Below are 15908 nucleotides of genomic sequence, written 5' to 3'. Positions count from 1 at the left end.
AGCCGAGGGTAAGGACAGGCTCCTGTTGATGTGCAAGTTAGGGGAGCAGGGAGTAAAACACTGTATTTATAAGCCCAGAGACCTGTGGCAATGCAAGGAAAGCAGTGTAGAAATTTTTTGCACTTTGCACATTGTGATCCTGTCAGGGGCCAGTCCAACTCTTTGGAAGTGCAGTTACTCGGTTCTAAGGCTGATAAAAGTATAAAAAAAATAAAATATCATTGTTACATTTAAAACAATAAGGGGGGTGATAAAATGGGTGCAAAATAAGGTGTACATTTACTAGGATTTTTTATCTTTTTTTTTTTTGTAAAGTTTTCATTTTGTGTTGGCTGCTCACTATACGGTTTTCAGGAAGGAAGCAGCTCTGTGGTAAAGAGAAGTAACGGCTGCAGTCTTCGTAGTTTCATAGAGCAGTGTGTTCATATTCACGTTACACCCCTCATGCAACAGAGAGGTTAGACGTTTAAATAAAAAAATAAAATGCCCTGCCTCTTTTTGCAACTGACAGTGACTTGTCAGGTCATCAGCAGAACTAAAACGGTGAATTATTCTAGATCGCTTCATGCTGTAGGATTGCATATGCAAATTAGGGGTGGGAAGGGGATAACACTTTTTACTTCCTTGCTTTGTGACAAAAAGTCTCGAGATTTCCCTCCCCGCCCCTAAGGATTCAGATTTGGTTCGGCCGGGCAGAAGGATTTGGCCAAATCCTGCTGAAAAAGGGCAAATCCCAAACTGAATCCTGGATTCGGTGCATCCCTAAAAAAGATATAAAGTTTCTAAAACTTAATTGGCTTTTGGCAGAGAGCCCACAATACGTGGCAGCTGCACTTAGATACATTTGTAACAATTTTAGATAAGCAAAGAAACAATTGTAACAATTTAAGATAAGCAGGTGTCTTGGGAAAGCTGTAACTTGCATCTTAAAGGGCAATTCACCTTCATTAGCAAAACTGTAATAACGCATAAAAACCACAGAAATGTGTTCAAACTTTCATAACCTGCCACATTTTGTAAAATGAACATGGTAATTAGGGGGTGTGGCCACAAAAATGGGTGTGGTCCCTCTTTCTATTTCCAAAATGTTGGGAGGTATTGGATTGCTGATCTAGGCCCGGGACTTGGGTGGCAAGAGTTTAGGGACGGAAAGCCACCCAGCCACATTCTAAGCAGCACAACTACAGGAGCTCAGCTCAAAAAAGGCAAGAAGGAGGTTGTGTTAACTAAGGTCAGATTAAAGAACCAGAAAACCATATTGTTGTCAGTGGAGTAGGCAGGGTCATAAAAATCTTGTTGGTGGGTAACATCCTGTTGACCTTCAGGTGCGTGTCCCCTAGTTATATGGGAGGTCTGGAATGCGAAACATATGGCAATAAACAATAGGAAAAATGACAACTTCAGACCATGCAGGAGTTCAGCGTCTACTGAAAAATGTTTCAGTCATCCATAGGTTGAAACAAGTGGTAGACAATGATAGGCCCGAGTAAACTGTAGCCAAGACTGCCAGTATCCGTTATTCTTCCCTCTATTTTTGATACAGCTATGGGATCCCTTATATGGAAACCCATTATCCAGAAAGTTCAGATTTTTTTTTTTACATAAGATTTCCTTTTTCTCTGTAATAATAAAACAGCTTGTAATTGATCCCAACTAAGATATAATTAATCCTTATTGGAAGCAAAACCAGCCTATTGGGTTTATTTTTTAGTAGATTTAATTTATGAAGATCCAAATTACAGAAAGATTCATTATCCAGAAAACCCCAGGTCCCGAGCAGTCTGGATAACCGATCCCATGCCTGTATAAAGCACGGCAATTGATTACATTAGATAAATTTACTCTAAAATCAATTTTCTTAAAGGGGACCCGTCACCCTAAAAAATTATTCAAAATCCTATTTTATGACATTAGTCAAGCAAAACAAACTTTAATTACTCTATATAAATTATTTGAATCTTGTTTCCTTCTTTCTGGGAATTCATAATTATAGCAAGCAGGCAGGAGCCATTTTGTGGACACTGTTATTAAGACAAGTCTTGCATCATCTCAGAATCTTGTTTGTGCACCAGAATGGGGGACCCGATGTCCATCCCCATGCCCTGGTTACACAATTAAATGGTAAAGAGAACTGGGGGAATATGGGGAGAACAGTGACATGTAGGAAGTGCTGAATGGAAAGTGAAAGTAATTGTCTGCCCCGCCTCTATGCCTAAGGAATAGAGGAGGGGCAGACAATATTTGATTGACAGCTGAGATTTTTAAATGAGCTTACAACAGCTATGAATGCTTTAATAAAAAATAGAAATTGGATTTCATGTTTAATTTTAAAAGGACTTTTATTATACAAATTTTTGTGTCTGGTGACAGGGTTCCTTTTAATTATGTTTTTATTTAAAAAGTGAACATTCCACATTATATGGTGGAGCAACCGACAGTGAAGGAATGTTTGTTAATTGTTTTTTTGTCAAATGCTGACCCAGGTGTAGGCTCCTTCTATAAATCACTCGCCTGTCTGCATGGAGTTGTACAGACACATAGAAAACCTGTTTATTTTGTTCCCATCAGTCATTGCAACCTGGTAATTTACATGGAACTCATGAAGCAGCGAATAAAGAAGAAAATAAGGAGAGAAACCGATACCCCAACATTCTGCCTTGTAAGTTTCTTTGCCTTTCTGGCTTTTCAATAGATTGAATAGAACAACTTATCTAGGTATTGTTAATAAAATATATAGAGGTATATTGCACATCATCAGCTTGAAAATAAACTCAACACAAAAACAGTCTGCATTAATATAATAGAGTATTTCTAACACACTTGCCTTCCTGGGGGAGCAGTTCCCTCTATTTCTCAAACCTTTTCTTCCCCTTCAATCAATTGTCAATTTGGAATGCCACCATTAGTGATGAGCAAATTTATTAGGCAGTCACAGATTTGCGGCAAATTTCTCCATGTGCGAATGTTTTCATGAAACTGCTGCAAAAATTTGCAGCGGAAAAAATAGTTGAGAAACCCATTGACATTAATGCATTGTGACAAAAGTCCGCCATTAGAAAAAACACCCATTGACTTTAATGCTTTTGGCCAAAAAAGGCTCCATAAGAAAAAACACCCATTGACTTTAATGCTTTTGGGCAAAAAAGTCGCTAGAAAAAAAAACTCCCATTGACTAATGATTTTGGACAAAAAAGTCGCCATAAGAAAAAATGCCCATTGACTTTAATGCTTTTGGACAAAAAGTCCTCATAAGAAAAAAACTCCTGTTGACTTTAATTGGGGATGCACCGAATCCACTATTTTGGATTCGGCTGAACCCCCGAATCCTTGGCAAAGGATTCGGCCGAATACCGAACCGAACCCTAATTTGCATATGCAAATTAGGGGTGGGAAGGGAAAACATTTTTACTTCTTTGTTTTGTGACAAAAAGTCATGCAATTTCCCTCCCTGGCCCTAATTTGCATTGCATATGCAAATTAGGATTTGGATTTGGTTCGGCCGAGCTGAAGGATTCGGTCGAATCCAAATCCTGCTGAAGAAGGCCGAATCCCGAACCAAATCATGGATTCGGTGCATACCTAACTTTAATGCATTGTGATAAAAGTCGGCCATAAGAAAAAACACCCATTGACTTTAATGCTTTTCGACAAAAAAGTCGCCATAAGAAAAAAAATGCCATAATGCATTTGGAGCAAGAAAATTTGTTGGGGGCGTAAAAACGTCTTGCTGGTAAAAAAGGCCCATTGACTTCAATGCGTTTCGCGAATGCGATTCGCTCATCACTAGTCACCATGCTACTCTTGTGTACAGAGTTCTATGATGCTATCCTAGAGTTGGTCATGAATCTTGTTAGATGTTCCCACAATTCCCTAGTGTAATATTGGGTTCCTCAATAACTGTCCATGTATCTGTACCACTACACCCCTATACTATCATTATTTCGCCACATAACCAGACTGCTAGAAAGTGTGGGGCTGGCTCCCCTGGGGATGCTTGGAGCAGTGACAAAGGGGTGCTCAGCTTGAAGCACAGTTAAGGTGAGAACATCTAAAAATGACCATTGGCTCTCCTAGATAAACCTGAAAACCCATCTTAAAGGTCAGTTCTATAGAGATTTGGGGTGAATTTTCTTTCCCAGATATTCTTGGACTAATACATCAATATTGCCCTATCTCTATATCTATTTCATGAGCTAAGGGGGGACCTGACCAAAGTGTGGACCTTCAAGATGGGCTCTGAACCAAGGCTGAACCTTCAACAGGAGCTTGAACGGAAAAAGAACGATTGCAACAATTATACACTATACTTTCCGCATTAATTAATGCTCGTATTAAAATACTGTAATTAATCTCCAGGAGTCGTTTTCTGATTCATTCCTTCCTCAAAGACCAGGCAGTAATAGCCAAGCTGGGAGAGATAATTGTATGTTTCTTTCAATTGATCTAGAAAGGCTGTTGTTTCTAAATACAGGCAATTACCAAGGAGAGAGAGAGAGATGCACACAACACTTCTTCTTGCATTCATTGATGTTCCCTAAAAACATGAATGTAAATCAATGCTGCTTACAATCCAGTGAAGTAAAACCCATAATGATCCCCCTCCCTAAGGCAGTGAACAGATGATAAAACAAAGGGCTACCTGGGCAATACCTACAAATAGGATGCGGGTGGGAGATTCTGTTGGGATAAAAAACAAAAATGTTGAGTTTTGTTTAAAAAACGATTAAAATCGTGTTTAATTTCTGTTGTTATTTTGGTCTTTCAGATGATCAATCCAGAGTTATTTTGATGCCAGTTGATGGCGTCCCTTGTTCTGACTACGTTAATGCCTCCTATATAGATGTAAGAGATAAATTATTTATATTTTTATAGGATACTCAATGTTGGGTTTTTTTCCCCCCGCTGATGACATGTTTTTTTTTTTTTTACTTTTCTTTCCAGGGTTATAAGGAAAGGAATAAATTCATAGCAGCCCAAGGTAATTGGTTTGTTTGGATGTTTAAGTGACATTGTGATTGTTCTTTTATTAATTACAATTAGTGGGTTTTACATTCTTGCATATAGAACTCCCAAAGCAAGTCTAGTACCCAGTAGTCCTACAGGTATCCGTGATTGATATCTGGCCAAGATATCGATCATAGAGTTTTCTGGAGATGAGTGCCGCATCTAGATGAAGCAGTCCTTGTCCCGTTGTCGCTCATTCTCTTCATTGTAATCTGATTGTTCGGCCCTAGGGCTGAACCTGCCGTTGGTGGACATATCGGGGAAAAATCCGCTCGTTTGGTGACCTCGCCAAAAGAGCTGATCTTATTGTCACCTTAAATCTGACACCAGAAATTAAACTTTTTTTTACATCTATCATAATATTGCCTTTGAAAAGCTACTTCTAACTTTGCCATAAAGTAATTCCACAATGCTTTTACATTACCTGTCTGATGCCCCATGTTCCTCTATGAGGGGACTGCCATATTTGTGCAGCAGGAGTCCGTTAGCATTAGAAACTCTAACTGACAGGCTGAGGTGGGACAGTCACGTTCGCAAAACAGTAACAATAACTTACATAAAAAAAACTCTCAGCAAAAAACTATCAACATTGTCTATTGTCTAGGTAACTTTTAATGTACATTCATAGTAGTTTTTTAGTGTCAGTATCACTTTAAGCCTAGTTCCCCCAAGCAATGCTTGTGCCTTCCAAGCAAATCTAGTACTCCAAGCAAATGTAGTACCCCAAGCAAGTATAATACCCCTCCAGGCATGTCTGATACCCCTAAGAAAGTATAGCACCCCCCCCCCAAGAAAGACTGGTAACTTCCAAGTAAACCTAGTACCCCCCAAGCAAGTCTTGTATTATTCAGGTGAACCTAGTAGCCCCAAGCAATTACTGTGCCTTCCAAGCACATCTAGTACCCCAATCAAGTATAATAACCCTCCAAGCAAGTCTGATACCCCTAAGACAGTTTAGTACCTCCAAGAAAGTCTGGTAACTTCCAAATAAATCGTGTACCCCCCAAGCAGTTTTTGTGCTTTTCAAGCAAACCTAGTACTCCCAAGCAATTCTTGTTCCTTCCAAGCAAATCTAGTACCACAAACAAGTATAATACCCCTCCAGACAAGTATAATACCCCTCCAAGCAAGTCTGATACCCCTAAGAAAGTGTAGTACCCCCAAGCAAGTCTTGTACCTTTCAAGCAAACCTAGTACCCCCAAGCAATTATTGGGCCTTCCAGGCAAATGTAGTACCCCAAGCAAGTATAATACCCCTCCAAGCAAGTATGATAACCATAAGCAAGTTTAGTACCCCCCCCCCAAGAAAGTCTAGTAACTTCCAGAAACCTAGTACCCCCCCCCCTCAAGCAAGACTTGTACCTTCCAAGCAAGTCTATAAAAAGTCCCATACACTTGCAACTCAGTAGATTGATCGGTCACCTCACCCCTTAAAAGCAGGGCACGTGCTAGACAAAGAGTGGTGTTATCCCCCCCGCCCCCCCGGGGCAGTTGTTATTATTATGTAAAGGGAACCTTTATCATTATATTACTTTTAATTACTAGTTCTGGTGCCATCAATGATCATTTCCATTGCCGTGTTTCTTTCCTTGCAGGCCCCAAGCAAGACACTGTTAATGATTTCTGGAGGATGATCTGGGAGCAGAAATCTGCCACTATAGTCATGCTTACTAACCTGAAAGAAAGGAAGGAGGTAACACTTATATATTTAATATTGCATTATAGCACACAATCTGTGGAGTCGTATGTACTTGCTTATAACCTCTCCGTTTATGGAGCAGGGGCCTAAGTTGCCCTGCCGTGTGAAATTAATAGCAATATTCATTATATACGATTTTTTTTATTCTTTTCCATGGCCACAGCTATCAAAAGGGATACAAACCTTTTTAGTAAGCCTAACAGGCATGGCATCTGCTTGTCAGTGCTCACATGGGATGGGTTTTAGCCCCAAATTATTCTGCCACGTGTAGCATAGGCCTTCAAAATCATGGCACCAATCAAAACACGCGTGCAGCACCGGCCTGAAAGTTTGTGTCCAAGTATATGTCAGTGCAAAAAAGGATTTTAACTCTTTATTCATGCTGATAAAAAATTTTTTATTGTATAATAATTAAAATACATAGCATTTCCCCTCATGGAGCCTAACGCGTTTCATGCTTACTCAGCACTTAGTCATAGGCAAGATAGAAAAATGTTATTGTATCATATTAAAATACATAGCCTAGAGGTCTCTATCATGCTGTATTTCTATAAACATTTTATTTATTAATATATTACTTACTAATACGGATTCTGTAATCCATCTTTTGAGCCAGTATATGTCAGGCCTCAGAGTTCAGCCTTGCATATACTATAAGATTCGCTGGTTTGGCAAGGCCACCAAATGAGCAGATGCTCGTTCAGTTGTTTGGACCTTGGCTCAGTGATGGGATCATAATCCTCTATGTGTTGACATGGTCTTCATCCAACAAGATTCTCAGATGAACAGGTCTCAAGCAGTAGGTGGACTACAAACTGTTCCATGGCAGTTTACAAGGGAATACAGGTAGAGAATCTAATCAGATTCGCTGGTTAATTTTTTTTTTTGACGCCAACAGCAATTCGATGCGCATTTAAATCAATGGCGTGCTTTTAATAGTCGTCTAAATTGCCGCTGGCGTCGGAATTGTTGGAAGTTTGCCCCTGGCAAATAAATTGGCAGCGAATTCGCCCATCACTATATATTTCCATTAAGAACAAAACAAACGAAGTAGAAAGCCCCCCATGTTCATAATAGCATGTAAGTAGCCAATGAATGTTTCACACCACAGCCTTTGTTAAAAGCAGAGGAGAAAACCTTTTCACAATATTTATCAGGTTTATGAAGAATATTACTGCTGTGCATTTAAATATTCTGGGTGCGTAGCCTTTAATGACAGAGCTGGCAGGTAGATAGATGCCTTCTGACTCCGACTCCAACAGCAGAATGCAGAAAAGTGGCTGGTGCTGAGAGTATATAGTAAATATACTAGGGATGCACCGAATTCAGGATTCGGCCTTTTTCTGCAGGATTCGGATTCCGCTAAATCCTTCTGCCAGGCCGAACCGAATCCGAGCCCTAATTTGCATATGCAAATTAGGGCCGGGGAGGGAAATCACGTGACTTTTTGTCAGAAAACAAGGAAGTAAAACATTTTCCCCCTTCCCACCCATAATTTGCAAATGCAAATTAGGGTTCGGATTCAGTTTGGCCGAATCTTTCACGAAGGATTCGGCAGAATCCAAAATAGTGGATTCGATGCATCCCTAAAATATACAGCTATAAATCAGATCAGTTCTCTGCTGAAGGTAAACCTGATATTGTAACAATTAGGGATGCACCAAATCCACTATTTTGGATTCAGCCGAATACCGAACTGAATCCGAATACTAATTTGCATATGCACATTAGGGGTGGGAAGGGGAAAACATTTTTTACTTCCTTGTTTTGTGACAAAAAGTCACGCGATTGCTTCTCCGCCATTAATTTGCATATGCAAATTAGGACTCTGTTCGCCCGAATCCTGCTGAAAAATCCTGGATTCGGTGCATCCCTAGGAACAATATTTTATAAAAAAAAGAACCCAGATGAGTCTGAGTATATAACCACAGCTTTGGCTTTAACCTTCTGATTCAAGGAAGGATAAGAGCATAAATCACAACAGAAATATTACTTCTAGCAGACAAGAGAGGCAGCTGGAGTCATATTTATCTCTCTAATCAGCAGGGGATGGAGAAGAAGCCTTTGCATTGCTCTGTTATGATGACATGTCTGACGGCGGAAAGATTAATGTATCTCTCAGGCTGACAGTCCTCCTGGCAGGAAAATTTTAACAACCTCCTTGGTGGATATTTCCCTTTCCATCAGGGATCTCATTCTTGGGACACTTGAGCACTACAACTACCATATCCAACATTTGAGCGTATAAGATCCCTAGTTTAAGGAGTTAATGAAAATATATGTTCCGGATATGTTCAATAAAAGCACCAACTCCACCTGCATTTTTCTGACTGTCTGCAGCTGTTGGAAAAGTAAAGCCTTTGCTTAGAATATGAAGTTAGTGAGCAGAGAAGAGTCACATGATGATCTCTGATGAAGACTTAACTTTTCCAACAGAATTAGTTTTTAGCCGACTCTAGGCTGCCAGCAAAATAAACAGCAGATGGAGTTGTTGCTTTTATTGAGCATATCTGGGACATAGCTTTATATCCTTTTCTCACAGAATTAGTTTTCAGCCGACTGTAAGAAGTCACAGCAGGTGGAGCAGTTGTGTCAGATATACTACAAAGATTGGAAACTACAAAGAAAAAATATTGAATGTGTATTGCAAGGTGTTCAGAAGAGCACTCTGAGCAATTTAACACTGATTTGTTTAGATGGTTTACATAATGGGGATAAAATTGGGGATGCAGAATCCAGGATTCGGATTTTTTCAGCAGGATTCAAATTCGTCAGAATCCTTCTGCCTGGCCGAACCGAATCCTAATTTGCAAAGCAAATTAGGGGTAGGGAGGGAAATCGCATGACTTTTTGTCTCAAAACAAGGAAGTAAAAAAATTTCCCCATCCCTAATTTGCATATGCAAATTAGCGTTCGGATTCGGTCTAATCTTTCACAAAGGAATCGGGGGTTTGTCCGAATTCAAAATAGTGCATTCGGTGCATCCCTACATAAAACAGTGACCGTTTTAGGGGGCAAAGTGCTGCTTTCCCCCCTTAGAATTCCAGTGTTGCTGCACAGTCACCGAGGGGAGAGGTTCCATATACAGTTATGCAATTGGTGACATTTCTGGCATTCAGTGTTCGAGCATTCCTTATTCTTTCAGCGCAATTTACAAAGGCCACTGTGGGAACTTTGCAGCTACTGCCTGGTTTGGAGATGGCAGTTGCTCCGGGAATCCCCTGTGGCGCCCAGTGCAACTATAAGGAAGTGCAAGTGGCACCTTTTGATGGAAGTTCCTTTAATGCGTGGGATTTTTCACAACCACAACTGCTTGTAAATGACCCGTTATGCCATGTCCCCTGAGAAACGGAATTTCACGGTTCTACTGTCATTAGACAAAAATGCTTTATTTTGTATACTAAACATAAACATGAACTTACTGCACCAGAAGCCTAATTAAACAAATGATGTATGCTTTCAAAATTGGCTGCTTGTAACTTTGTTATACATCTCTGCAAGACCAAGACTACGCACATGCTCAGTGGGATCTGGGCATCTGTTGGCAGGGTTAAGCTTAGGGATCATCATAAATTATCAAAACAGCACAAGTCAAATAATATCTGCCAGAAGCCGATACAGCAAAACTGATTAATAATCAGAATATTCAGACTGCACTGGGTCTGCGGATACAAATTTCTATATGGTCGCCGGCTGCTCTACAGGGAAACAAAGAAAGCTACCGAAGTCTGGAAAGTAAGATGGGGGGGCTCCCCCTGCCATCTGAAAGTATGATTGTTTCCCTGCAGAGCAGTTAGGGACCATCTGAAGTTTCCTATCCACAGCAGTCAGAGCAAGTAAAAGTGAAGGGGGAAATTCACTGCATACATTCAGGTTTCTTATAAAAACTGTACACATTTTTTAATTAAAGTATATTGGAGATAGATTTCTTTTTCATTAAGAAAGTAAAAATGGGATTTTATATTTTGGCCTTTACATGCCCTTTAACTGGTATCTGGTTTGAAAGGCTATGGTAGGAACCCTAGCGTCAAGCAGTGATTTTTGCCAATCCCAGTACAGTTATGGGAACCGTTATCCAAAAACCCGTTATCCAGAATGCTCCGAATAACGGAAGAGCCATCTTCCATAGACTCCGCTTTATCCAGATAATCCATATTTTTTAAAAAAAATTATTTCCTTTTTCTCCCTAATAATAAAACAGTAGCTTGTACTTGATCCCAACTAAGATATAAAAACCAGCCTATTGGGTTTATTTCATGTTAACATGATTTTTTAGTAGACTTAAGGTAGGAAGATCCAAATTATAGAAAGATCCATTATCCGGAAAATCCTAGGTTCCGAGCATTCAGGATAAAAGGTCCTACACCTGTGCAATGAATGACAAGGAGTGTTACACAATTGAGTGGGATTGCTGAAACATGAGCATTGAGCTGGGAGGATGAGTGAGACAAAATCATACCAGTATCTTACAGGCTGTGCCTAGTTAGTTAATGTCTTATATGGCTGAACCAGGTATAACAGTATAAAGCAATGGGAGAAGTGTGAAGGTAAATAGTCCCATTTGTGCTTTCACATTACACAGGACAAATGCTACCAGTACTGGCCTGATCAGGGCTGCTGGATCTATGGAAATATTCGCGTTTCTGTCGAAGACGTGGTAGTCCTCGTAGATTACACCATTCGCAAGTTCTGCATACAGCCGGTAAGTTTTGTGCACTCTTTTTAATCGGCGGCGGGATGGCACTTGGAGTGATTCGTTTTCCGAAGTCGCCTGAAGTTTCCTCGTGAGGCAACTTCGGAAAACGAATCACTCCGATTGCCATACCGCCAGTGATTTACGTTTAAGCCTGGCGGGAAGGCAGGAGAGGCAGTTCGGGGAGATCAGTCGCCCCGACGAAGAAGAGATTTGTCACCGGGCGACTAATCTCTCCGAATCTGCCTGTGTGCCCTGACCCAAAGTCCGAATTTATCTCAATATTTTCTGAAAAAAACTCCAACCAAATCCGCACAGGTTTTTTTTGGGCTTATTTATTAATACACTTTCCCGAAAAATTTGTTTCTGGGAAAAAAAATCGAGAAAAATCAGATTTTCACGATCTTTTCAGGTTTTTCATCCATTTTTCACCCGAAAACTCCTAATTTTGCCAAAAACCCAGCGCACATCAAAAAATCATTGGGACTTCTCCCATTGACTTATATGCAACCTCGACGGGTCTGAGATGCCGGATTTTCAGATTCTGACTTTTCCCATCCCCGTGGTTTAATAAATAAAAGTCCTTAGGGAAGCATACTGGCAGCAGTATATTTATATTGCAAACAATACACATGACTTGGCACGCTGAGTATTACTTTTATACAGTACATAGTAGGCAGCTTACTAATGCCAAGTTATCATGATGCTCTCTGTTATACGGAAACTCATTTCTTGGTAAATCGTTTGGCTTCTTCCCCTTCTGACTGTCAGGTCCATGATGGCTGCAAGGCCCCCCGGCTCATCACTCAGTTGCACTTTACAAGTTGGCCTGATTTTGGGGTGCCCTTCACACCGATCGGCATGCTGAAGTTCCTAAAGAAAGTGAAGCATGTGAATCCTGTCCATGCTGGTCCCATTGTTGTTCACTGCAGGTAAGTACGGTCCAGTGAGCACAACCTTGTCTATGGATGTCTGTGACTTGGTAGTATGGGATCTTTGGCTTATTTTCTAAATGATACATGCTGATAAACCAAGGAGCAGCTTGGGGATAGTCTAAGTTTGGCATCTGTTTTTTTTATCTGTTATCCTATCCCTTTTCTGCTTTATTTTTGCTGAAAGGCCTTCTGCTGCCAAGGACTTGTTTATTTGCAAATGCTGCAGGTATCATCTATAAATGTCCATCAAGTGGTTTAATTTTTGGGCGATGTTGACCTTTAATTCAGGTCTCTCACCACTAACATTGAACTGTAACTCACTCTTCCTGTAGGTGGTGGAGGAGGAAGTCGTGGCTAAAACGAAACTGCTGGTGACCACACTGCCTCTGTTTCATACAGCCTCCACTCACAGCCAGAACATCAGCAGAATAAAGTGTCACCCTGTAGATGACTGCCAATTCCCCCATGCCTTATTAAACATTCATCTCACAGCCCTGCTACGTCACACCAACGTCTCCGGCCACCGTTTCTAAATAGCAGTACTTTAGCATCCAGCTGGGGCCATTTATGTACAGGAGACTTAAAGGAAGGAGGATGTTGGAGGACGGCAGACACAGGATACCAATCCCTTTCCTCTTATAGGAACAAAATTAGTTGCATTTGTTGCACAGCAACTCCCCCTTGTGGCGCAGTAAGGGCATTGAAGCAGTGATAATTATCAGCATCTCAGCATCTTAGAAGTCCTTAAATAAGGGGTGCCCCTTAGTGCTTTTGCACTTGCGTTCAAGGCAGGGCCGGATTTGCCCTGAGGGCGCCCAGAGGCCAGTGTCCTCCGTCGCCCCCTCTCACTCTCTAGATAGCGCGCATGCGCATCCACTAAGAGGCCGGCGTCCTCCGTCACCCCTTCCTTCTCTCAAGATAGCGCACATGTGCATCCTCTTAGCTTGGTTTCAGAGCACTAGCCGATCGGCGCTAGTGCTCCGACAAAAAACTGCTTGTGTGGCTGGGAGGCATGTCTCCCCTTAATTGATGCCGCCCTAGGCCCGGGCCTATGCGGCCTTGCCGCAAATCCGGGCCTGGTTCAAGGCATAATTAAATTATCCCTCTTAACTCCTCCTTCTCTCCAGCCTTTCCATTTACCTCATTAGCATCACTGCAGTCTTTTTTTTTCAATGTTCTCTTCCCTTATCTCTCTTTCCTGTTCTGTCTTCTCCTTTCTTAAAGGGCATGTAAAGAAAAAAAAATAAAATCGCATTTTTACGTTCTTTAATGAAAAAGAAACCTATCTCCATTATATTTTAAAGTTGAATGTCCCTGTCTCTGGTGTTTGAGTCTGGCAGCTCAGTAATTCAGGTGCAGACTCTAAACTGGTACAGTTTTGCAACACTTAGTTGATACATTTCTCAGCAACATCTCTGGAGTATCAGCAACTATTGTATCAATTCTAACAGCTGCCTTTAATGAAACCCAGAGATTCTGCTCAGCAGGGACAAAGATAAGAATTGTATCAACTAAATGTATCAATCTAGAAAAGTTTAGAGGGTCGGCGACCCCCACTCCCAGAGCTGCTTTAGAAACATGAAAAATTGGACACTTCAGTATTAGAAGAACGGGCACTAGTAGAAAATAGAAAGTCATTGAAAATTGGGGACCATCACCAAACGGGGCTTGAACTCAAATCTAGAAAGTCTGTTATTGCCAAGGCCAAGCTGAAGTTCTCCTAGTAACCTCTGTAATTCTTCATTGTGTTGCTCACATCAGAACACATTTCGAAATGTAAGAAATTTGCGAATTGTTTGAATTCTCAGCGCTGAAGCAAACCATTGATTACGGCTGACTCGTCATTTCACTTGTTCGTTTCTTCTAGCGCCGGCGTTGGGCGGACGGGCACTTTCATAGTAATAGATGCCATTATAGACATGATGAATGAAGAGAAGAAAGTCGATGTCTTCGATTTTGTCTTAAAAATAAGGAATCAGCGCCCTCTGATGGTCCAGACGGATGTAAGTGTGATCACTTGATTCTTAATGCGTCTCTTTGCATCTCTGTCCCATTTTTGGCCAAATAATTCATTGCGCCAGTTGGTTTCCTTTAAATTTATTAGGATCCCGGCATGGAACCCGAGAGATATCTGAATCAAGAGTAATATACATCTCATTAAGATAGAAATAAACATATAACACTGTCATGAGTGGTCATTTGGCAAGTGCAGGCCGAGGGCAAAAGTTGGAGCAAACTACCACGGTTTTTGCACAATTAGGCTTTGTCCTTTTCTGAATGGTTATAGGTCTCTGGGCTTCTAAATGGAGATCAGAAACCTGCACGTTCCTCATGAATACAGTACAGTCTGCACAAATATTGCCCCTTTATTAGCCCCAAAGAGAGATGCCATGGCATGTACCACTGAAACATGGCAGTGGGCATCATCTGACCCTTCATTTATAATAGTAGGGACCCAACTGAAATTAATACATTCAATATCTGCTCGTTGTACATGTGTTTATTGACCCATTTTCTTCCGTTGCAGATGCAGTATTCATTTATTTACCAGGCCTTACTCGAATACTACCTCTATGGGGACACGGAGCTTGATGTGGCCTCTTTAGAAAAGCACCTCCAGGCACTCTACACTCCGGCGCCACATTTTGATAAAATTGGGCTGGAGCAAGAATTCAAGGTAAGGATCGAATCTTTAGGCTCAGAACTAAAAATTCCCTTAGGCAGTGTAGGTCCTTGGACTTTTCAGATTTCTCTTCTAGGCTTTTCTCTTCTCAAGGCTGTAGGCCAGTTGTTGCCAACGAGGCTCCTGACCATTTAGAATGAAATATATGAATATCTCTTTAACAATGGGAAAGTTACTGTTACAGTCATTACAATCTAAGATGTTTTTATGAACTAAGGGAGGACCAACCTAAAAAGTCTGAAGACCTCAGCTCTTGGCCTTGGTTTGTCTAAGCCAGTGATCCCCAACCAGTAGCTTGTGAGTAACATGTTGCTCTCCAACCACTTGGATGTTGCTCCCAGTGGCCTCAAAGCAGGAGCTTATTTTAGAATTCCAGGCTTGAAGCCAAGTTTTGGTTGTATAAAAACCAGGTGCACTGTCAGAGTCTCAATGTAGGTTGACAATCCACATAGGGGCTACCAAATGGCCAATCACAGCACTTATTTGGCACCCCAAGAACACTTTTTATGCTTGTGTTGCTCCCCAACTCCTTTTACTTCTGAATGTTGCTCACGGGTTCAAAAGATTGGTGATCCCTGGTCTAAGTAGTATAATCACTAGACCCGCTTCTGTTTGCAGGATACTAGTCAGTACTAGTAATAAATTAAACATCTTTTTGTGGATTTTGCAGAAGCTCACCAGCGTTCGAATTATGAAGGAAAACATGAGAACGGGAAATTTACCTGCCAACATGAAGAAAGCCAGAGTAATACAGATTATTCCTTGTAAGTCTGGATGCTCAGGTTACAGGAACTGGAATTTATATTCTATTTTACTTGCCACTAGTGTTGGGTGAATTTATTCGCTAGGTGCGAATTTGCTGCGAATTTCCTAGTTTCGCCGTTTTTTTTACGC

The 15908-nt window shown here is 41.0% G+C and overlaps 1 protein-coding gene across 1 annotated transcript in view; it reads left to right on the top strand.

The window, feature by feature from the left end:
- The window catches only part of LOC108697391 (receptor-type tyrosine-protein phosphatase epsilon), a 117089-nt gene that overhangs the window by 91636 nt on the left and 9545 nt on the right, over positions 1-15908 (top strand). The window contains exons 6-14 of the mRNA XM_018227397.2: positions 2569-2659; positions 4766-4842; positions 4942-4978; positions 6600-6697; positions 11286-11405; positions 12168-12328; positions 14199-14334; positions 14859-15008; positions 15685-15778. Of these exons, the coding sequence (XP_018082886.1) occupies positions 2569-2659; positions 4766-4842; positions 4942-4978; positions 6600-6697; positions 11286-11405; positions 12168-12328; positions 14199-14334; positions 14859-15008; positions 15685-15778 (964 nt within the window). The remainder of the gene's footprint in view (positions 1-2568; positions 2660-4765; positions 4843-4941; positions 4979-6599; positions 6698-11285; positions 11406-12167; positions 12329-14198; positions 14335-14858; positions 15009-15684; positions 15779-15908) is intronic.

This window comes from Xenopus laevis, chromosome 7S, assembly GCF_017654675.1.
Source record: "Xenopus laevis strain J_2021 chromosome 7S, Xenopus_laevis_v10.1, whole genome shotgun sequence".
In the NCBI taxonomy this organism is placed as follows: Eukaryota; Metazoa; Chordata; class Amphibia; order Anura; family Pipidae; genus Xenopus; species Xenopus laevis.
The sequence above is the reverse complement of the archived record's forward strand: the minus strand, read 5'-3'. Positions and strand labels throughout refer to the sequence as shown.